The 22,146-nt window shown below is 46.2% G+C and overlaps 1 protein-coding gene across 1 annotated transcript in view; it reads right to left on the bottom strand.

Moving 5' to 3' along the window:
• The window catches only part of NIBAN1 (niban apoptosis regulator 1), a 31,494-nt gene extending 22,315 nt beyond the window's left edge, over positions 1 to 9,179 (bottom strand). Inside the window, exons 1-4 of the mRNA XM_049777572.1 lie at positions 9,113 to 9,179; positions 5,646 to 5,776; positions 4,769 to 4,900; positions 2,635 to 2,749 (exon numbers count right to left, since the gene is read on the bottom strand). Coding sequence (XP_049633529.1) covers positions 2,635 to 2,749; positions 4,769 to 4,900; positions 5,646 to 5,776; positions 9,113 to 9,179 — 445 coding nt within the window. The remainder of the gene's footprint in view (positions 1 to 2,634; positions 2,750 to 4,768; positions 4,901 to 5,645; positions 5,777 to 9,112) is intronic.
• Between the last annotated feature and the right edge of the window lie 12,967 nt (positions 9,180 to 22,146).

Raw genomic sequence — 22,146 nt, 5'->3', positions numbered from 1 at the left:
GCACAGTGGGGAGGGTATTTGCCTTGCACAAGGCTGAGCCAGATTCTATCCCCAGCATCTCATAAGGTCCCTAGTACTTCCAGGAGTAATTCCTGAGCACAGAGCCAGGAGTAAACCTCTGAGTACCATTGGGTGTGGCCAAGAAACCCCACAAAAAATAAAAAACAAAACAAAACAGTAGAGTAAGGATTCAAACTCACAGACTAATGCCTGAGAAGCTGACAAGTTTTCTACCACTGAGCCACTACCTGGGTGCCCAACTAAATTTTAACTAATAAAAGGCCAAATAAGCAAATCACTAGGGCTTTCATTAGCACAGGGAGGGGTACCTTGGTGGCCCTGTCTTTGCAGAATGGGGTGGAAGAAATGTCACAGTTTTATACACACAACTCCAAGTTACACTCACACACCCTGAGCTTTTAAAGATGTGGGCAAACACCGTAAAAATCCCACTGACCTCTCCTCCTCTCTCACTGCATCTTTGACCATAATTTTCCAGAAGCTGTTTGCCTGCATTCTTTGTCAGCTTTGCCCTGCAAGCACACATGATTTACTATATTCGTGGCCCAGTCTATTTTTGTTTGTTTTTGTCTGGGGCCACACCCAGCAGTGCTCAGGGTTACTCCTGGCTCTGTGCTTAGAGATCATTCTTGGTCATGGTGGTGCTCAGAGGACCATATGGGATGCTGGGGATCAAACCCACATCAGCCGCATGCAAGGCAAGCATATTCCCTGCTGTGCTATTGCTCCAACCTCTGCCCCGTCTGTTTTTAAAACTCAAAAGGTCCCATTGCACAATAGGAAAAGTCACTAAAATGCCCCCAACCAGAAGCTCTGGCCCAAGCAGCATGAGTCAGTCAGACAGGCCCTGGGGTCTGAAACTCCTTTTCATTCCCTCTGAATTGGCTTCCCCAACCCATCAATAAACAGATTGTCTGCTTGGACTGATTTCATCGGAAAATTCCTTGGGAGAGATTTGTGAAATGTTGGTGGCTCCCTCCCCTTCAACAGCAGCCCAGAGCCACATACATAAAACAATGATACAAGATGATGAAATGCTGAAAGGAAAGATAATAAGTGGAGAATGCACATAAAGCATTTTTCCTGCTTGACAGGCATGGCTTTTGCTTGCTCATCTAGGTTGAAAGTTCCATGCACTCATTCTATCATGGATTATTCAACACATGAAATATTTGTACCCCAAATAACAGTGAATAAAATTATTCTATTTTCTCCCTCAATTTAAATGAAATGATTACACCTATTAAGGATCTGGGTGATTTTGGGTGCTGGAGGAATAGCACGATGGGTAGAGTGTTTGCCTTGCACATGGCCTATGGGGGATGATCCCCAGTTATAGGGGCCAGAGAAATAGCACAGCAGGGAGGAAAAAAAGCCTTGTACACAGCCAACCTGGGTTTTATCCAGATTGGTTTCTATCCCAGCAATGCATATGGTCTCTCAAGCCCTCCAGGAGTGATTACTGAGCACAGAACCAGGAGTAACCCCTGAGAACTACTGGGTGTGACCCCAAAACAAAACAAAAAAATAAATATAAAAAAAGTCACCTGAAAAGAACCTTCCAGGGGCCAGAGAGATAGCACAGCAGTAGGGCATTTGCCATAAACACAGCAGACCCAGGACAGATGATGGTTTGAATCCTGGCATCCCATATGGTTCCCCCCCCCCACCCCCGAGCCAGCCAGGAGTAATTTCTGAGCGTAGAGCCAGGAGTAACACCTGAGCACCACTGGGTGTGACCCCAAAACCAAAATCAAACAAACAAACAAATAAAAAGAACCTTCTAGGCTTTCAAGCTGAAGGCCTAAGATTAAAGCAGAAAGCTGAAAAGTTTATGTGGAGCAAAAGGACAGTGCGAAAGGCCCTTGCCTGGCAAGCAACTGATGTGAGTTTGATCCCTGCCACCCCATTTGGTCTTCTGAGCCTGCCAGGAGTAGGTCTTAAACTAAGAGATAGGGAGTAAGCCCTGATGTATATAACCTCAAAACAAAAACAAAAAACCCCAAAACACTAAGAGGTTCACAGGAAAATGAGATATAGTCTAGGCACTTTATTTTCAACACATCATTCACACATTCCCTGGGAACTTTCTAGAACACTTGCTCAAAAGAGTCACTCCATCCATGTGTTTGTGCCTCTCACTGAATTCTCAAAAACAGCTTACTCTGGTGGATCCTAGGGTGCTGATGACAGATGGAAGTCCTACCTTGGGAGTCTCTGCTGTCTCCTGCACTGGCCAAAGTCTCCTGCCCAAAGACCACACATTCCCACCCCTGGACACCACCAGGTCTGCCTGCTGGTGTCTAAACCTATAGGGTGGAGGGCATTAGAGAGCAGCTGGAGAGGTCCCCTCTGTGGAGGTGGCACTGAATCAGTTGGCACCATCTGGATGGAATATTCTTAGCTGGACCTGGAGGCATTATAGGCATGTGGATGCATATGCCCCTTCCTTGGGGTATCTTGTGTGTTTGGGTGCAGCAGTGTCACTGTCTAACTCTCCTGTGTCTGGAGCTTTGTTCCCACACAAGGACCCCCACAAATCTTTCTGGAGCTGCTAACGTCCCTGCCAGCACCCTGAGTGCCATCCCCAGAGCATAAAGGAAAGGAACTCACCACTGGGGTCAGGGAAATGGCGGTCCGACAGCGCATTGTACTCGGCCTCTGACATCAGCACCTGGCCACCTGCTGGCAGGAGGCGGCACCGAGGAGTGGATCCTTTCTGGAAGGCCTGCAATGGGGAGTAGAGAATTGAGGGCTCTGAATGGGGGGTGAGAAATGAATGGAGAAACTGCACCCCTGAGCTCCACTGGGTGTGACTTCAAAATAAAAAAAAACATACAAACAGGGGCCCAATAAGAGCAGAGAGGGGAAGGCACTTGCCTTGCAAGCTACTAGACCCAGGTTCGATCCCTCACATCCCAGAAGGTCTCCTGTGTCCTACCAGGAGTGATCTCTGAGCACAGAGCCACAATTAAGCTCTAAGCACTGCTGAGTGTGGCCAAAGAAAACAAAACAAAACAAAAACAAAACAAAACAAAACAAAGTGAGTTTTTCAGACTATAACAGGTGGTGAGCTGGACTCTGGGGACAGGTTCTGGAATCATTAGTCCTTTGGTGTTGAGTCTGGCCCAGGAACATTGCGTGCCTCCAGCATAAATGTGAACTCGAATATATATGGTAATAATATCCAAAGACAATAGAAATGAGGGCCAGGAGGACCAAAGGAGAGAGTGCAGTTGTTAGAATCTAGAAGGGAACTGTAAACCTGCCTTTGTTTTAGACATAATGACGAACATGACAGGCCTCAGATTGTGACAGAAAAGAGTAGGTCCAGAAGAACCACCAGTCTCTGGAACCTGACCTTGCTAGTATATACCAGGTCCAGATGGCTGACCACAAAGTGCAGAATGTCCTCAGAGAGATAGAAAAAGAGTGAAGGAACTGAACACTATGTCTTGGGGTCTGCAAAGGTAAGATTTCCCTCTTGCTAAACATACAGCCAAACCTACGCATTTGTCTGATGCATTATGAGAACCAATAGTTTTAAAAGTCAATTATGACTATGTGGAAACCCCCTAAACTCCCTTTAAAAATGATTTGAGAGTTATTGTTAAGTCATTGTCTAAAATGGGGCAACCCCAGCATGCTGGTGATAAATTCTCTTGCCTATTGTAGTGCTGTTTGTCTCCTTGGTGGTCTTTGTGGGATGGATCTTGAGTCTGGAAGCTAGCAGCTTAAACCTGGCTTTTGCAGTGAGGTTGTGGGGATGGCGGGGAGGAAGATATGGAGTTGCTGGAGGCTGGCAGGAGGGGGCCTGAGGTGCCCTGGCATGGGGTCAGTGGGTAGAGATGAAGGACCCAGGACAGAATTCAAGGTCTTAGGTCTTGGGTCAAAGAGCATAAGACAAGGCCAAAGCTCGAGACTTGCTGCACCCTCCAGCTGAGGTTTGAAAACCAGGACTGTGGAGCCTCAATCTAGAGTATATTCTGGGGAACAAATAGAATATTCCTGAATCTAGAATATATCCTGGAAAGCCACTGGAGGAATATTCCTGGATCTAGAATGTATTCTGGGCAGTGACTCAAATATTTTTGACCAGGGAGACAGTATTAGAATAGTTGGAAGACATTTTACTTTTTTTTTTTTTTTTTTTTGGTTTTTGGGCCACACCCGTTTGATGCTCAGGGGTTACTCCTGGCTATGCGCTCAGAAGTTGCTCCTGGCTTGGGGGGACCATATGGGACGCCAGGGGATCGAACCGCAGCGCTAGCGCTTGCAAGGCAGACACCTTACCTCTAGCGCCACCTTCCCGGCCCTGACATTTTACTTTTCAATGTGGTTTTGTGTGTGTGTGTGTGTTTATTTTCAATCCAAATCTGGTACTGCTCAGGGATTACTCCTCGCTCTGTGCTCAGGAATCACTTTTGGCAGGTTTAGGGGGTCCTATGAGACGCTGGGGATTGAACTGGGTCTGCCACATGCAAGGCAAGTACCCTTCCCACTGTCTTATTGCTTTGGCTCCAACCTTCTATTGTTATACTTGCTTGCAATGACTTATTCCTGTCATTCTGCCCACCAGGCCGCAGATTGCACCACTGCCTGAATCCAGAACCATTCATCGCACATAGCAGATCATAGACACTCAATAAGTATCCATTGGTAGATGTGAGCTGGAAATGGGGGTAGAGTTGGGGTGGGAGGGTCTAACTGAGCCAACCTGGAAGCAGATCCAGCCATTGAGTCTCACCTCTTTGTTCTCATAGGTCTCCACAACAAAGTCATTCTTGACCACCACATATCTTTCCTTCCACTTCTTTATGTCATCAGCGAACTGGGATAATGCAGCTTCATACAGGACAGTGCCAGGCTCCAGTGGGGGCTGGGGAAGGAGAGGAAAACACTTGGCATGGAAGGAGCATTGCCTTGAGATTACCCAGGTTTTTACAGGGCCAGCAGTGCTCAGATAGTGTGTGTGTGTGTGTGTGTGTGTGTGTGTGTGTGTGTGTGTGTGTGTGTGTGAAAAGTGGCAGCTTCTAGCCCCCACCCTGCAACTCACTTTTCTGCTCTTCCCTTCCAAACTATCAGGAGCTGGAGAGATGAGACAGTAGGTAGAGCTCTTTCTTGCATGCAGCTGACCCAGCACCCTATATAATCCCTGAGCCAGATCAGGAGGGATCCATATTCTCAAGTTCCAGGGAGTTCTCAGGCATCTTTAGGATCAGATCTGGCAGTGCTTCAGTGGGGGCATGTTGGACCTGGGAATCAAACCCAGATTCCTGAACATACAAATAAAGAGTCCCTGACTACTGAGCTATCTCCCTGGCTCCAGGAAAAGTTCTCAGACAAGAAATGGCTAGAGAACTGGTTTCTTTTTTTTCTTTTGGTTTTGGGGTCATACCTGATGGCATTCAGGGGTTACTCCTGGCTCTGCGCTCAGAAATTACTCTTGACAAGCTCAGGAACCATATGGGATGTCAGGGATCAAACCTGAGTTGGTCAAGGCAAGCACCCTCCCTATTGTACTATAGCTCCTGCCCCAGGAGAATGGTTTCTAGAACCACTTTCGGAACTGGCTGGCATGAGCTGTGAGGAAGAAGAGATGAGGAGGCCAGGACCCTGCCTACCTTGGTCTTCAGCAGCTGGGAAGGTGGGTCTCGGTGTGGCTCCAACTGGTGGCACACATGGCCACAGAAAGCCACGGAATATTGGCGCCGGTAGAAGGGGCCGAAGTTCCGGATGGCAGCCTCTGTTTTCCCTGGAAGAGAAGGAGGTGGCAACTGAGGTCTATGCCCCTCTCAGACATACACTCTCACTCCCCAGTGTCTCTGATCCTAAGAATCAGGGTCTGTGCACCCCTCTTCTATCTTCCCAATCAGACCTTCTCCTAAAGCTGGGTGCCCTAAAATAGGAGCGTGTCTCACTAACATCAGGATGCACTGGCAAGCCCAGTCTCACCTCCTAATGCCAGTCCCTCAGCAGGTAGCACTCCCTCCTCCACCTCAGTCCCCCCACCCTCCTGTCCTCACCCTCATAGACCTGCCCAAAGACATAAATATCTCATGCCAATTTGGCGCATTTCTGCTTTCAAAGTTTATTGCCACAACTGAGAAACACAAACAGACTTTGATTTTTTGGAGGGATAGAGAGGCCCCAATCCAGCAATGCTCAGGGGTTACTCCTGTATCTGTGCTCAAGGATCACTCCCAATAGTGCTCCAAGGATGCTTTGGGGTGCTGAGGATGGACTTCAGGTTGGTAGTGTGCAAAACAAAGCACCCTACTTATTGTCCTATGACTTTGGACTTCAAAATGTGACCATACTTCTTTAAAGACTGGCAATGTTACTGTGTGGAACTCTGGTACCTACATAATTTCAACACGAGAGGGATGCTAACACGCAGAAAAATTTATTAAAAAGGAACTTGAGTTCATTGTAGCCAGTGATTGATTTTTGGGGAGACCACAGTCACAAAGATCTTTCCCACTTCCATGCAAAGAATGTCCTTTGGCCAGAGCAATCTCTCATTCAGGCATCCAGACCTACAAGACAGACAAAGCCAATTCTGGCTTCTCCCCTGCACTGCTGGCTCCTTCTTGCTGTATTTATGAGTGTTGATAATTATGACAGGTAGAAGCCCCTTGAGAATCATCAATGACAGATGCTATCAAAGAGCATATAAAAGCATATGACTAGATCAAGGAGCCTCTGCCCTGTAGAGTCTTAGTCTATATTTTCAAACTAAATACTTGCATTTGTTAAGTATCTCACTAGTGATCAGATTTATTGGATTCTTAAAAATTACTTTATTTAAACACCATTCATAATACAGTTGGGCTTTTTTTTTTTTTTTTTTTTTTTTTTGGTTTTTGGGCCACACCCGGTGATGCTCAGGGGTTACTCCTGGCTATGTGCTCAGAAGTCGCTCCTGGCTTGGGGGACCATATGGGACGCCGGGGGATCGAACCGCGGTCCCTCCGAGGCTAGCGCAGGCAAGGCAGGCACCTTACCTTTAGCGCCACCGCCCGGCCCCGGGCTTTTTTTTTTTTTTTTTTTAATTCACAATTACAAAGTTGTTCATTGAGTTATTGGCTTTTATCTAGCACCTCAGTGTTAAAATCCTAGCACAGCTCTACTTTGCAAATGCAGGAATGGAGCAATTATTTCTTAATTTTTCTTCTTTTCCTTTTTTCTTTGGGTCACACCCAGCAGTGCTCTGGTGTTACTCCTGGCTCTACACTCAGAAATCACTCCTGGCAGGCTCGGACCATATGGGATGCCGGGATTCAAACCACTGTCCTTCTGAATGCAAGGCAAATGCACTACCTCCATGCTATCTCTCTGGGCCCCTTGATTTTTCTGATTTGTGGCCACACCTAGTGGCGCTCATTCCTGGGCTTAGTCCTGGCTCTGTGCTTAGGGCTCACTCCTGGTTGGCTCAGGGAACGGTATGGGTTGCTGGAGATCAAACCCAGGATGGATGTGAGCCCTACACACAGCTGGGTTCAATATCTGGCATCCCATATGATCCTTCTGAGCATAAAACCAAGAGTGATCCCTAAGCACCAATTGTGTGACCTCAAACAAACAAACAAATATCAAAGTAGGGGGTTGGCAATCTAGTGCAGCAGGGAGGTTGCTTGCCTTGCATGCAGCCAACCCAGATTCCATCCCCTGCATCCCATAGGGTCCCTCAAACACTGCCAGGACTGATGTCTGAGTGCAGACCCAGGAGTAACCTCTGAGCACCATAGGATATGACCCTCAAATCAAACCAAACTAAAAAGAAGGAAACAAGTCCAAAAAGGTTTCTGGTGGGGATTCACTTGGAGAAACAAATATGTCTAAACAGAAAAGAGTCTTCATGTAGCTGAACTAGAGTCTTTTCTGGCTGGATATTTCCATCCATTTTCTTGTTCCGCAGTCAAAGATCTAATGAGCTATTACCACCTTGATGAGAGGCCTGACTTGGAGGAATCCAGACAATGCTGCTCCACAGACAAAGGTGCCAAGTGAGTTGACACAGGGTCTTCTTTCCCCCTTGTTGTGTATGTAAATATTTTGGGGGATTACTATGTTGCTCACCCTAATCTGATTAGGTGATTGTGCCCTACCCTAGGGTGTGACCTGGCATTCTGCCCCCACCCTAGGGTAGGACCTGATTCTGCTTCCACCATTGGTTGGTATCTGATCCCACCATGGGGTGGGACCTGACTCTGGAGTATAAGAACAAGGGTCTGTGGAAGGCGGGGGGCCTTTTGCTGGCTGGAACTGAATCTGAGTCTTTGGACTTCAGTTTTGTCCATCCGAATAAAGCAAATATTTCCACGAGCCTGATTGTCTGCGAGCTGTTTACCCGCCGTTTCACCTCAGAACCGTGGGCTAGACAGGGTGGCAGACGCGTGCTCCGAGCTGGAAGAAAAGGGCCTCATTCTCCATCCCACCATCAGTCAAACTCTTCAGGGGCTGACCTGCTACACCCCTTTTTGGGAGGGATAGTCCCGAGGCTGAGCTCAAGGGTTGTGGGCCACTTTCACTGGTAAATACACTGCCTGGCTCCACTTGGGTCCAGCTATACTGAGAACACCAGGGTTGAGCTGGGATCTGAGTGCCTGAGGGGGTCATGAAGTGTCTGAATGTGGTTCCTGTACACCCTAGTCCCCTGAGCTCTCTTCCCAGCTTCCCCAAGCCCAGACCCGCTAAGATCCAGGCAGTGGTCCTCAAACTATGGCCCGCGGGCCACATATTGTATTTGTATCTGTTTCGTTTCTTCATTGCAAAATAAGATATATGCAGTGTGCATAAGAATTCGTTCATAAGTTTTGTTTTTACTATAGTCAGACCCTCCAATGGTCTGAGGGACAGTGAACTGGCCCCCTGGTTAAAAAGTTTGAGGACCCCTGATCCAGAGCCTTGGAGTGGGGCTTCTAAAACGTATGCTTCACACTTGAGAAATGCAAACAACTTGCACACTGTGCCATGGATTCATGAGGCAACAAAGCTTGAAATCACGCTGAGCACTGATGGGTGTCACCTCCCAAAGAAATGCAGCAGGGGTGGGGGGTGAGGAGCTAGTGGGAAAAGTTTAAGAAACCCTGGTGAGGATCATCTGACTTGTCCAATCTCTTCACAAAGCTGATAAGCTGCTCATTAGTGAGCATCGTTCCAGCATGAGCTAATTTACCCGCACAAGAATGTCCAAACTTCCAGAATGGTCCTGACCTTGGCCACTGTGTTTGGCCAGACAGATCATCTCTGGCTGGTCTTCCTGAGAACACACCAAGCAATTCCATTTCAGTAATAACAAACTAGAATTGAGCACAGCTGAAAATTCACCTCCTCACCAAGTCAGACTTCGCTTCTTGGGGTTCGTGCCAGCTACATCAGTATGTGACCAGCGCACTGCCCAGAGATCATCATCATAGACTTAGTGAAGAATCAGCTGAGGGCTATTGTCTGTGGAGGGCACATGCCTAGCCTGAGTTTAATCCATGGAATTTCATATGGTCCCCTGAGCCTGCCAGGCGTGATCCCAGAACACAGAGCTCCCCCTCCCCACCAAAAAAAAAAACATCATCACAATACACAGCAGGAATGAACAGACAAGCCATCACTCACTGATGCAACCCTGGACCAGAGTCATACACATTCTGGTCATGCCTGAGCCCCAGGCTTCATTGCTAGATGAAAGAAGAGGAAGGAGGAGGAAGAGAGAAAAGGAAGGAAGGAAACCCAACTACAAACATATTTGTAATCATGGTGCTTAAATAAAGGTATCATAAAAAATAAAATAAAGTCATTAAAAAATAAAGTTGAATAGGTGGGGCCTTTAGGATCTTTAGTGGAGTTCACCAAGTGCAAGTATTGGAATGTATGAGATGCTGGAATGATATATGCATTCATGAGACCAGCATTGAAGTGTTGTAAATAACAGTACAATAAGTTTAAAAACAAAACAAAACAAAGTGCAACCAGCCCTGCTCGAGTTTCTAAAGCTTAGACATTTGGAACCGGCTTTGTCAGCTGCGCCCCATGGCTGGACTCTCAGAGGCTGCCTGTGGTATTAACACCACTACCCAGGCTCAGCCAAGAGTTTTGTTAGGTACCTGAGACTTTTTCTTTTATTTTTTCTACACCCAGCAGCACTCAGGGATTACTCCTTACTCTGTGTTCAGAAATTGGTCCTGGCAAGCTTCAGGTACCAGATGGAATACTGGGATTGAGCCCGGGTTAATCCCAGGTTGACTGTGTGCAAGGCAAATATTTGCCCTACTCACTGTGCTACTGTTCCATCCCCTGGCCTGGGACATTTCTAAGTGTGAAGCATTTGAAGAAATGGAAATGCTGAGGAGAGAGAAAACAGATGATGATTTCAAGAAAAAAAAAATGGCCCCATGGCCTTCATATTAACTGTACACCCAAATCAAGAGCCCTAGAACTTACACCCCAACACTGACCCTCTCGCTAACGAGACTCACCTGTGTCTCCCTACTTGCCCCATTCCAACCTTTAAGTCTGAGCCACAGAGAAAGTCCGATGGATTAAGGCAAGGTTTTGCAAGCAAATGGTCCAGGGATGGGTCCAGACACTGGAAATGGCCTTCCAAGCACCACCAGGAGTAATCCCCAAGGACTAATTCCCTGAGCACTGCTCAGTGTGGGTCCCTTCAAAAATAAAATATAAAACTAGTTCAAGGAGAGAGGCTGGAGATATTATACAGCTGGGAGGGTGCTTGCCTTGCACACAGCTGATATGGCATCCCTGGCATCCTATTGGATCCCTTGAGCACTGACAGGAATGATTCCTATGTGTGCCCCCCTCAAAATGAACAATAAAAGAGTTCATGAAGTTAGGGAGGTATAATTTGCCTTATAATTTGCCTTATAGAAGGGATGGGAGACCAGAGAAATAGTACAGGAGGTAATGGCCAAGTGGTCCTATATGCCTTTTAGTCTATTCCTGAGTTAGCTGACAGAACTTTCCAGAGAGTTCCAGAAACTTCTACCATTTCTTGGAGGCTCTCTGGTTTCAGGGCCTAGAATGACCTGTTTTGGGAGCCATCAAACAGTAACTGCTGTGATGTTTTCAGAAGCCAGACTAGAAAGACTGGGCTGGAGGGGTATCAGCAGCAATGGGGGATGTGTCTTTGACGTTGAGGGGAGGTTTGTACCAGACAGAAGCTGGTACAGAGTCCCCCCAAGGTGTAAAAAGATGACCATCACAAAAAAGAAATTTGCCCCATGAACAAGTTCTAGTAAAATGACAGTCTTAATCTCTCCTGCAGGACAATGGCAGGTCCAGTGCCATTCCTGACTAACCCTCTGGCCCTGAGCAGAAGTGAAGAAACAGTTCCTGAAGCTTCTCTGAAAAACTGATGTGTGTGAAGAAGAGCAAATAAATGAGACATAGCTTGGCCTGAAGCTTGCCAAGAAGAGGCCTTCTCAAAGTCAAATATTTAATTACGTAGATGAGATTTGAAGAGAGCTTGTTCCATCTAATTTAACAAAATATAAATATTTCAGACTTACAATGAGATAGTAATAATAAAATAAAATTTCCTTGAATGCATGAGTGGGGCATATGTAGAAACTATGGTCTATGCCCAGAACATTCTTTTTTCTTCTCTCTTTCTCTCTCTTTCCTTCCATAAACCCAGGTATTTTAAAATTGTTTTGTCTTTTGTTTTGGGGTTACATCCTGTGAAGCTCAGTGCTTACTCCTGGCTCTGCACTCAGGGATCACTTCTGGTGGGCCTCATATCCCCTGGTGGTGCTGGGGATTGAACCTAGGTTCACAGCCCAGGTCTGTGAGATGGTCAGTTACATGCTTCGTCTCATAGATACACATGTGTTGCATGAGGGCAAAGACCTGCTCTGGGGCCTATAATATTCACTGTGAAAAGTCCAGCTTTTCTTTCCACCTCAAAGCTTGAACCTAATTTCCACCTCCAAATCATTCCCTGATCTCCTATATCCACAGCAGCTCCCCAATCTTTATTTCCAGCTGCCCTCCCAAAACCTCCCCACAGCTGCAGATAGACCCACGTTCTGGGCTCAGACTCCCCAGTTCCTGGGTATTGGCTACTGAATCTGGCTCTGTCTTTCCTCCTTGTCCTTTTGGGACCCCAAACCCTGCACTGGAACCTCAAGAGCAAAGGAGGAAGTTCAGCCCTTCATTTCTCTTGCAAGGAAAATGACTGTGCCAACCTTCTACATGGCACTTCGTCTCCATCTCTTCCCTCTCCAAAGACATTCTTTTGTGAGTTTTGTTTTGGATTTGGGGACCATGTGTGCTGTGCTTCGGCTGATTTCAGGTGTGGATAAGCCCAAGTGTGGGTGATCTCAGGTGTGGTGAACCAAAGTATGTGTGATTCAAAGTGTAGGTGATCTGAAGTGCCCCAACAGAATCTGGGTATCCCATGAGAGTCACTTTCAAAGAGACCCCTGAGGAACAAGTGTGGGTGAGGTGCTGCTGGCGGCATCCCAGCCATGTGATCTCCTTAGACACAGCAGGTATAAGTCAAACTGGAGAAGGAGGGGAAGGGAAGAAAGAAAAGAGGGAGAGAAAGAAGGTTGAAAAGGAGGAGGAGGAGGAAGAGGAGCAGAGGGGGAGAAGGCTGAAGCTGGAGAGACAGGGATGATATTTGCCTTGCATGTGGCCAATCAGGGTTCAATTCCCAGTACCCCATATGGTCCTCTGAGCACTGCCAGGAGTGAGCCTTGAGTGCAGAGTCAGGTGTAAGCCCTGAGCATCACCTTGATGTAGCCCAAAAACAAAAACACAAGAATCAAAAAGGAGGAGAAAATGGAGGGAAAGAGAAAGGAGAAAGGGAGGAGGAGAAGGAAGTTCAGGGCTTACTTCTGCTTCTGAACTCAGGAATCCCTGCTAGCAATGCTCAGGGGAATCTGTGGGATGCCGAGGATGAAACCCAGATCAGCCATGTGCAAGGCCAGCTGTACTATTGCGGCTGTTTATTTCCTGGAACTACCTCTGGATCCTGACCACAGATGAGAGCACTGAGCTGCCAGGAAAAGATCTGGCAGGTGAAGCCTCTGAATATTGAAAATCTTCTAGAACCAGCTCCAGAGGAACCAACAAATACAACAACCACTTGATGGCATCTCAAATCTGCTGTTGGACTTCACCGTCTACACTGCAGGTTGAGACCTAGACAGACTTGGTCCCTGGAGAGGAAGGGCCAAGGGATGACTCATCTCACTCACTCACCCAGGGCCTGTGGGTTCTGTGGAGACAGAAACCAGAGCTGGCAGCCTGGCTCAGGAAAGCAATGAACAGGAAGACATGAGTTCTAAAAGGAAGTGGTTTGGTGCCAGCCCAGAGGGCACGATGGGGAGCAAAACCACAAAATGTGCATAAAAGGAAAATCAAGGGCCTCAACTGTAAAAAGCAAGTGGAGGACCAGGGAGCTAATTCCACAATTGAGGGGTGAGCTTTCAGGTGTCTGAGCCCCAGCATCGCAGCCCTGCATCTCCCCAACTAGCTCTACTTCGATCTCAGGCTGCTGCCTAATTATACCCAGGAGTGGCCCCTGATGCCAATTTCTACTTGGGAGGATCCCAGCAAAAGGCTGACAGTAGATGAAAACATCTACTGCACAATGCAGGTTACGGTGTGATGGCCACGGGAAGGACAATGAAGAGTCCCAATTCAGGAAAAAAAACTTCTGTTTTTGTTTTTGGGCCACACCCGGTGATGCTCAGGGGTTACTCCTGGCTATGTGCTCAAAAATCGCTTCTGTCTTGGGGGACCATAATGGATGCTGGGGATTGAACCGAAGTCCGTCCTGAATCGGCCTCGCGCAAGGCAAACAACCTACTGCTGTGCTATCACTCCGGCCCAGAAAACATCTTTTAAAATGAGTAAGAAAGTAATCTCCTGCCCCTGCCCCAAACTATACAATATGATATCCTGCTTGTAACTAGCACAGAATTACTCAATAAACCTGTCACACTACTAAATTCATCCATAACAAATCCAGGCACACGGGTGGGCCATTAATATCCAAAGCATGACACAACCCTCCCAAGCATTTTGAGAATCATAATCAGCCTTAATCTTCAAATCTGCATGGATTCTAAACTTCTTGTCAAGAACTTTCAAATTGTGGCAAGAGAAATGACTGTGGTTCACCCAGGGTGCTGAGCTCTGGTTATTTTAAGCACCAGCCCCTGTTCCAAAGAAACAGAAATCAGACTAATACTGTGATAACTTAATGCCCACAATGTTAACTCCATATGGTACTGACACACCATCCTTTCAAAGCCCTTTTCAAAGCATGGGAAATGTCGATTCCCTGAGCATAATATAGAGTGGATTGGGAGTAAGGAAATTAAAGGAATCAAGTTCACTATTATTGGTCACCACCTCTCAGCAATTACCTTCTCTGGTGGAGGGTGAGATTTGGGGGTTTGGAGCCATACATGGCAAAGCCATGTGCTCTGGGGAGCAGACCAGTATTAACTGTTAACTGTTCAGGCAAGACAAGTTCCTGAATTCCTGTACTCTCTCTGACCCCCACCTTGTGTTTTTTGTTTATTGTTTTGGATCTTGTTTCTGCTCTTTGAACTAGCACCACTAGTTGTGCTCAGGGCTTACTCCTGGCTATACCCCAGGATCATTTCAGATGGTGCTCGGGGGTTAATGAGGAAGGGAGCCCACAAGACAAGTGCCTTCCCTGCTGTATTCTCTTTGTCCTCTTGGTTGGTTTCTTCATCACACAAGTGCTGAGGCACTGTGCCGAGTCCACAGCTCTGCTCCCTTCTCCCTGTGTTGTGCTAAGATCCACAGAGGAGCGAAGGAAGATTAAAACACAAGAACCAGGAACCCAGAATCTCAGACTCCAGAGTAGGTAGGTCCAAAGGATCAGGGGAATGTTTCGAAGAGAACAGCAGAGATGGAAAGGCAAGAGCTGGACCAAAGCTGGCAGAGCCCAGGGTGACTCTATTTCCTTAAATAGTGTCATGGGGGGCCGGAGCCATAGCACAGCAGGGAGAGCATTTGCCTTGCATGCAGCTGACCTAGGTTCAATTCCCAGTATCTCTAGGGTCCCTGGAGCACTACGAGAAGTGATTCCTGAATGCAGAACCGGGATTCAACCCTGAGTACTGTTGGGTGTGGCCCCCCAAACAAAACACAAAAATAAAATAAAATAAGACCAAGAATGCAAAGCTGGAACATTCCACCCAGTAATCGGGTCTACGCCACTGCTGCAGATTGCTCTGGCCCTGGCCCTGTTTCTCTCAGACTTACACAGCATCAAGTGTGTTTCTCTGATCTCTGACACCTACCATGGAAAGTGGAGGGCAGGTCCCCAACATCTGCATTGCTAACCCCCCAGCAACTGCACATGCAACTCAGGGGAGCTTGGGGAGAACCCCAAGACTCACGGGCCACTTTCAGGGAACCCCCAGAAGCTCAACCACCCTCTCTCAGTTTTTCTTCTGACATTTGGTGAGGATTATCATTGGGTGACCTATTTACAGTAACATGAGTGTTTATGACTTTGTTATCCATGGTTACCACCACCAGATACCCAAGAACCTTCAACCTGTTCCTGTTACTTCTCGTCTACCTCTTTCTTACCACCCAGTTCCCACACAGCTGGGTAGTCTCAGTTCTGCCATTCAAAACCCAGGGTTTGCCAGAGTCAATTCCTTCATTTTGTTGCTCTCACATCAACATTTTGTTCATCTCACCACCAATGGGTGAGATCATCTGGCCTTTGCCCTCCTCCCCCACCCACTTACTTCACTTAACACAATAGCCCTCCAGTTTTCTTCTGTTTTCAAACTTATTTTTTTGTATTTGTTTTGGGGCATCATCTAGTAGTGTTCAACAATGACTCTAGCTCTTCGCTTGGGGATCACTCCTGGTGGGTTCATGGGACCTTATGGGATGCTGGGGATTGAACCAGAATTTGCCAAGTGCAAGGCAAATGCCCTCCTTACTGTCCTACTGCTCTAGATCTCAACATTTTTCTTTTTGTTTGTTTTTTTTTGGTCCACATCAGGTGGTGCTCAAGGGTTATTCCTGACTCTGCAGCCAGGAATCACTCCTGGAGGGCCTGGACAACCATATCAGATGCTGGGGATTGAACCTAGGTCAGCCACATGCAAGGCAAATGCTCATTCTGCTGTACTATAGCTCTGGCTCCTCAACATTTTTATTTTGTTTTGGTTTTTGGGTCACACTAGTGACTCTCAAAGGTTTCTTCTGTCTCTGCACTCAGAAATCTCTCTTGGCAGGCTTGGGCGCCATATGAGATATGGGAATCAAACCAGGGTCCATCCTGGGTTGGCTGTATGCAAGGCAAATGCCTACTGCTGTGCATTCTCTATGGCTCTCAACATTTTTTTTAGTTACTCCTGGCTCTGTGCTCAGAAATCACTCCTGGCAGGCATGGGGGACCATATGGGAAGCTGGGATTCGAACCACCTTCTTCCCTGGATCGACTGCATGCAAGGCAAATACCCTACTCTCAACATTTTTCCTTAAGGCTGCATTCTATTCCAATGTAGACTTATATGTACAAAATATATACATGTATGCACACACAGACATCTACATGCCAGTTTCTTGATATGTTCACCTGAGTTATTTACATATCCTGGCTCTTATTTTAAAGCTTTGTCATACAGTTGCAACACTGAAATCTTATTTAATTAATTTCTTTTCTTTTCTTTCTTTTTTTTTTTTTTTTTTGGTTTTTGGGCCACACCTGGCAGTGCTCAGGGGTTACTCCTGGCTGTCTGCTCAGAAATAACTCCTGGCAGGCACGGGGGGACCATATGGGACACATATCGAACCAGCCACCTTTGGTCCTGGATCAGCTGCTTGCAAGGCAAACGTCGCTGTGCTATCTCTCTGGGCCCATTTAATTAATTTCTTAATTTGAGGGAATTTGAGGTCACACACAGCAGCGTTTCTGGCTCTGCACTTGGGCATCACTCCTAATGATTGTCAGGGACCGACCCTGTGCATTGCTGGGGATGAAACCCATGGTACTATGTGCAAGGCAAGTGCCTACCTGTTAGGTCGCATCTTATTTTACCTAATACAAAGATCATCCCTTGTTCCTTTGTATGTTTGTTTACAACGTGGATTTACCCCAAAACAGAGATTGTATTATTTATAAATCTGGGCAGGACTGGTTCAAAATAGCCTGATGTCCTTATAATGTCCTTACTGCCTCACTCAGGGGTGGTCTTTGTACTCAATAAAAATGGCTGTTCTGACAGGTAGTGAGGTAGAGATAAGTGGAAGACTGCCAGAATATATGTGTTTCACCCTCAGCTTGGTCTGGATAATTTCATGCCAGACCCTGATTCAGATTCGTTCACCTGGGGTTGGAGATAAGGTGCATGGGGTGATTTTTACACCTACCTGCTATCCTACCTCTTCAACCTTCACAACTTTTTTCAAACAAGAAATTTGCCCAGGTGCCTCTGAACACTTAGGAGATGAACATGATCAGCTCCTAGTCAGGATGCAAGCGTGTTCCCTGAACAAGGAACATTTTCAGCTGCTTCATCCCCAGGTGACATGAATTTCCAAGAATCAAATGACTTTTGAGACTTTGTGGGAAGGGGACAGGTGGGGGGAGCTCTGAGCTCACACAGGAAGCTGGGAGGAGGGGAAAGAGGAATAATGTGCAGATGTTCAGTCTATGGGGCAATCATGAACTGAGAAAGGGGAACCTTTCCAGCAAGACCCATGAAGCATCCAGGGACAGGACAGAGAGTGAGAAAGAGAACAGAGGCTGCAGACACCTGGACCCAAGTAGTCGGGCAAGCTCCAGAGTCTCAATCCAGAAACACCAATCAACAGGGAGGCTGTTTGGGAACTGGAGAAATAGGACAGCAGGAGATTGCTGACTTTGTATGGGGTTGACCCAGGTTTGATCCCTGGCACCTCACAGAAGCTATCCGTGAGTACAGAGCCAGTAGTAAGTCCTAAGCAGTGCCTGGTGTGGCCCCAAAACAAAAACAATAACAAAAATTGAGTTTTGAAGAAGGTTGAGCAAGGCTAGACTCCAGAAAGAAAACTCATTGATCAAGACTTTGGAGTTGAAAGATCTCAGTGAGAAAGGATAAGATGTTCTGGGAAGGGGGGGAGGGGCACGCAGCCCTGGGAGACCAGAAGGGGAGCAGAACTGTAAGACCCCTGTGGTTCCAGTTAAACCCATTCCAGGGACAAAACCTCTCTCATAGAGGTAAACTGGAGCTGTTTAAAGGGCTAAACTGGTGAGCATGTGAGCTAATTTTTGACCCTGTGCCTGCAAGGGAAGGGCAAGTACATACAGCAGGGATGAAACCCATACCCTGGAACCCTCAGCTGCAGAGGGGGCTTGGACTGACACACCAAGTGGGTGCATGTTCCAGGAGAGAGTTCCAGAGTTAGTCTCTTGGGAAGAGAGAGCACACAGCTTTGGGGGTAGAGGGTGGAGATGTGTATGAGAGTAAAGGGGTGAGGAGGATGGGGGGGGGGGCTCTGTCCTAGGGGATGTTGTGACAAATAGCAACAGCTCAGGAAAACCATCGCATCCCACAATGCTCCAGGGACCAGAGAGCTATATCTAGAGCCAGAGGATGAAATCAAGGTGAGAGCAACCCTCTTTTGACTTCCCCCTTGGATGAGTCACCCCAGCTCCAAGATTCCAAAACAATCCTTTCTTGGCCTCTCCCTCTCAGTCAGCTGCTGGCTTCCCTGACTCCAGGATCCCTTACATCATGCTTGGTCTTTGTGTTGTTTTCTTCTCTGTGTGTATGTACATGTAAAAATAAGATGCATACGTGTGTAGTTGTGTGTTTGTGTGTGCAGGAGCACAAGAGTGTGCACATATGTGTCCAGGCACATTAAAAAAAAGGGGAAATCTTACATACAAAAAAGAGCTCCTATCTACTAGAGATGGGAACTCATAGTTGTTTACAATACAGGGATATCTCCTACCTGGAAAAAATGTCATGTGGAATCAACTTAAACCTCAGATGATTAGATACCATCCGTCCAGCCTTAAACCCTGGATCCAAGACATAGAAACGGCACAGTCCTCCATGACAACTACAAGAAACAAATCCCAGCCAGGACAGCCTTAATACGGCAGAGTCACCATCAAGTCCCAGCTCCAGTACGACATGCTGACAACGAGGAAAATGGGAACAACTTGACCTAAGAGCAGGTTACCCTACCTTACCAGCTAACAATAAGACAAAATCAGAAGACCTATCACCCTTTGGTAGATCCAAAAGCCAAGATCGCGATTTACAGATGACTGGCTGCTAGAACCATGACCAGACGGTATACACCGTGGGACCAATAAAAAAGCCCTAGTCTAGGGTTTGAACTACGACCTGCACAACAACCATGAACCCCACTTCCAAAGGTCTAGCAGAGACAATCGTAAAGGAATCTGGCTTCTGGAAGCACAAAGAAAGATGGTATCCTAAGTGCCATCCTAGGTACAGTGCAAAGACCAAGACCACCAACCACAGAAGATGGATTAAAATGACACTGAGGGAACAGAACTCCTGAACCACAAAGACTGACGTCATCGTAAATCCCAACCCTGAATTTGTGCAGATACTGAGATCTCAAGACACAGAGGTCTGTTTGTACCACCCAGAACAGAACGGAAGTCTCCCAAACACGACAAAGGACCACCGGGAGAGTAAATGATCCTGAACAGAGTCTATAGTTGATCCCATGACAATATAATCCAAGGGCGGAGAAACCCATAACTCTTAGGCCAAGTGAATTCCTTTTTGAATGACCTCAACATTTACTGTGCCAGGGCAGGAGGGGGGAAAAAAAAAGCACAAAGCATTGTTTACTTATTATATATTATTTTGTACCTTCATTTATTATTATTACTATTATTTTTACTTACATAACTATTTTTTGGTCGATTTCTCGGTGTAGGTGTGGTTATTGAAGCTGTTGTCCCCAGATATTCCTAGTTTTTTTTTTCTCCTTTTTTCTTTTCTTTCTTTATGGGCTAAGTCATGTTTCTTATATCAAGACCATGGCGGGTTTTGCTTTTTTTTTGTTTTTGTTTTGTTTGTTTGTTTTTTGTTTTGTTTTTGTTTTTGTTTTGTGCATGTGTGGTGCTTACCATTATTGTTGGAGTCCTCACTGGATAATGGACACATTTTTTTTTGTACTGATGGAATGTTTCATTTTCTTTTTTCTCCATCGCCCCCCAAATCGATGATGAGAGCCTCTAGAAGGACTCTGCCCACTTTTGGAGTATTAGACTTTTACCCCAGTTTACTACTTTTCTCTTCTTCAGACCAAACCACGCAAACTTAACTAACTAGGCCTACCTCCCAGTTAGAGGGGGAAATTAGGGAGACACCTAGACCAATCAGATGCAAGACTACTATGTGGTAGGATAGGTACATAGGGGACCACATACTCTAGCAGCCCTGGGGTTGAGGGAAGTGGATATGGGAGATAGGACAAAAACAGAGGTGAAGGGAAGACAATTTGGTGATGGTAATCCCCCCCTGATGTTATGTAAATATTTAACTAAAATATTATTGTCATCATGTAAACCACTATGATCAAAATAAAAATTATATAAAAAAAAAGAATTGGAATCAATCTAGATGTCCAACAATAAACGAGTAGATCATGAAAAAAAAATTTAAAAGTCTCATTTTAAAGTCTGAAACCCCAAAGTTCTACATGCAACACCAGACCTGGCCCCTAGACATTTTTCATACATTATATATACATTCTGAAAACCAAAAGGACACTAAGCTAGCCCTTCACACTAGTAACGATGGTTTAAAACACAAAAGCCCAGAAGCAATCAGTGTAGGTAGGGATGTGGGTTCTAGGAAGCTTCTTCAATGAAGCAGGAATGTAAGCTGGTTCAGCTGAGATGGAAAGGTATGGAGACAGCTCCATAAAGTAACAATAGAACTACCCATTTATCTGGGGTTCTAGTTCTATGCATCTCTCCAAAGAACAAAAACACACTCATCTTAGAAGCTGCTCAGAACTAAGTACAAAAGGCGGGATATGGAAACAGCCCAGGTATCTGACTACAGATGAATGAGAAAGCTGTGGTTTAGATATGCTGCTATAACAAAAGATAAAATCCTGCCTGGGACTCCAACCCAAATGGAACTGTAGGGAGAAGAACCCAGTAATGGTGGCCTCATTTGTGACACCTAAAGAAACACCAAAATCATGAAAAGGAGCACAATGTTAAACCACATGACTGCAATAAATACTCACATAATAAGAAAAAGAAGGAAAGAGAGGGCTGGAGCAACAGTGCAGCAAGAATGCAAGCTGACCCAAGCTCAAACACTGGCATCTCAAAGGGTCCTCCTGATCCCCACCAGGAATGATTCCTGAGTGCAGAGTCAGGAGTAGCCCCTAAGCATCACTGGGTGTGGCCCCAAGAATAAACAAAAGGAAAAAAAAAGAAGAAAAGAAAGTTCTTTTTCCATGACTCCTCACTCGCTGCTTCTGCTTCTCTGAGTGCCAGTACCTGCTCAGTCAGCCTTCACTTTCCTTCTTTCCTTCCTTCTCTCCCTACCCTGACTTCCTCTCTTCATGCCCTTTACCCCATTCTAGCTCCATTTTTATTTTCTTGCTTGCTGATAAAAATCAAGGGTAAATTTCTAATAAAACAAGAAATTCAAGTTAGGGGCCGGAGAGATAACACAGCGTTGTTTGCCTTGCAAGTGGCAGATCCAGGACCTAAGGTGGTTGGTTCGAATCCCGGCGTCCCACGTGGTCCCCCCCATGCCTGCCAGCTATTTCTGAGCAAATAGCCAGGAGTAATCCCTGAGCATAGACGGGTGTGGCGAGAGAGAGAGAGAGAGAGAGAGAGAGAGAGAGAGAGAGAGAGAGAGAGAGAGAGAGAGAGAGAGAGAAAGAGAGAGAGAAAGAAAGAAAGAGAGAGAGAAAGAAAGAAAAAGAGAGAGAGAGAAAGAAAGAAAGAAAGAAAGAAAGAAAGAAAGAAAGAAAGAAAGAAAGAAAGAAAGAAAGAAAGAGAGAGAGAAAGAAAGAAAGAGAGAGAGAAAGAAAGAAAGAAAGAATGAAAGAGAGAGAAAGAAAGAGAGAGAGAAAGAAAGAAAAAGAGAGAGAGAG

Source organism: Suncus etruscus, chromosome 7 (assembly GCF_024139225.1).
Source record: "Suncus etruscus isolate mSunEtr1 chromosome 7, mSunEtr1.pri.cur, whole genome shotgun sequence".
In the NCBI taxonomy this organism is placed as follows: Eukaryota; Metazoa; Chordata; class Mammalia; order Eulipotyphla; family Soricidae; genus Suncus; species Suncus etruscus.
Note: the sequence above shows the minus strand (reverse complement) of the source record. Positions and strands in the feature narration are given on the sequence as shown.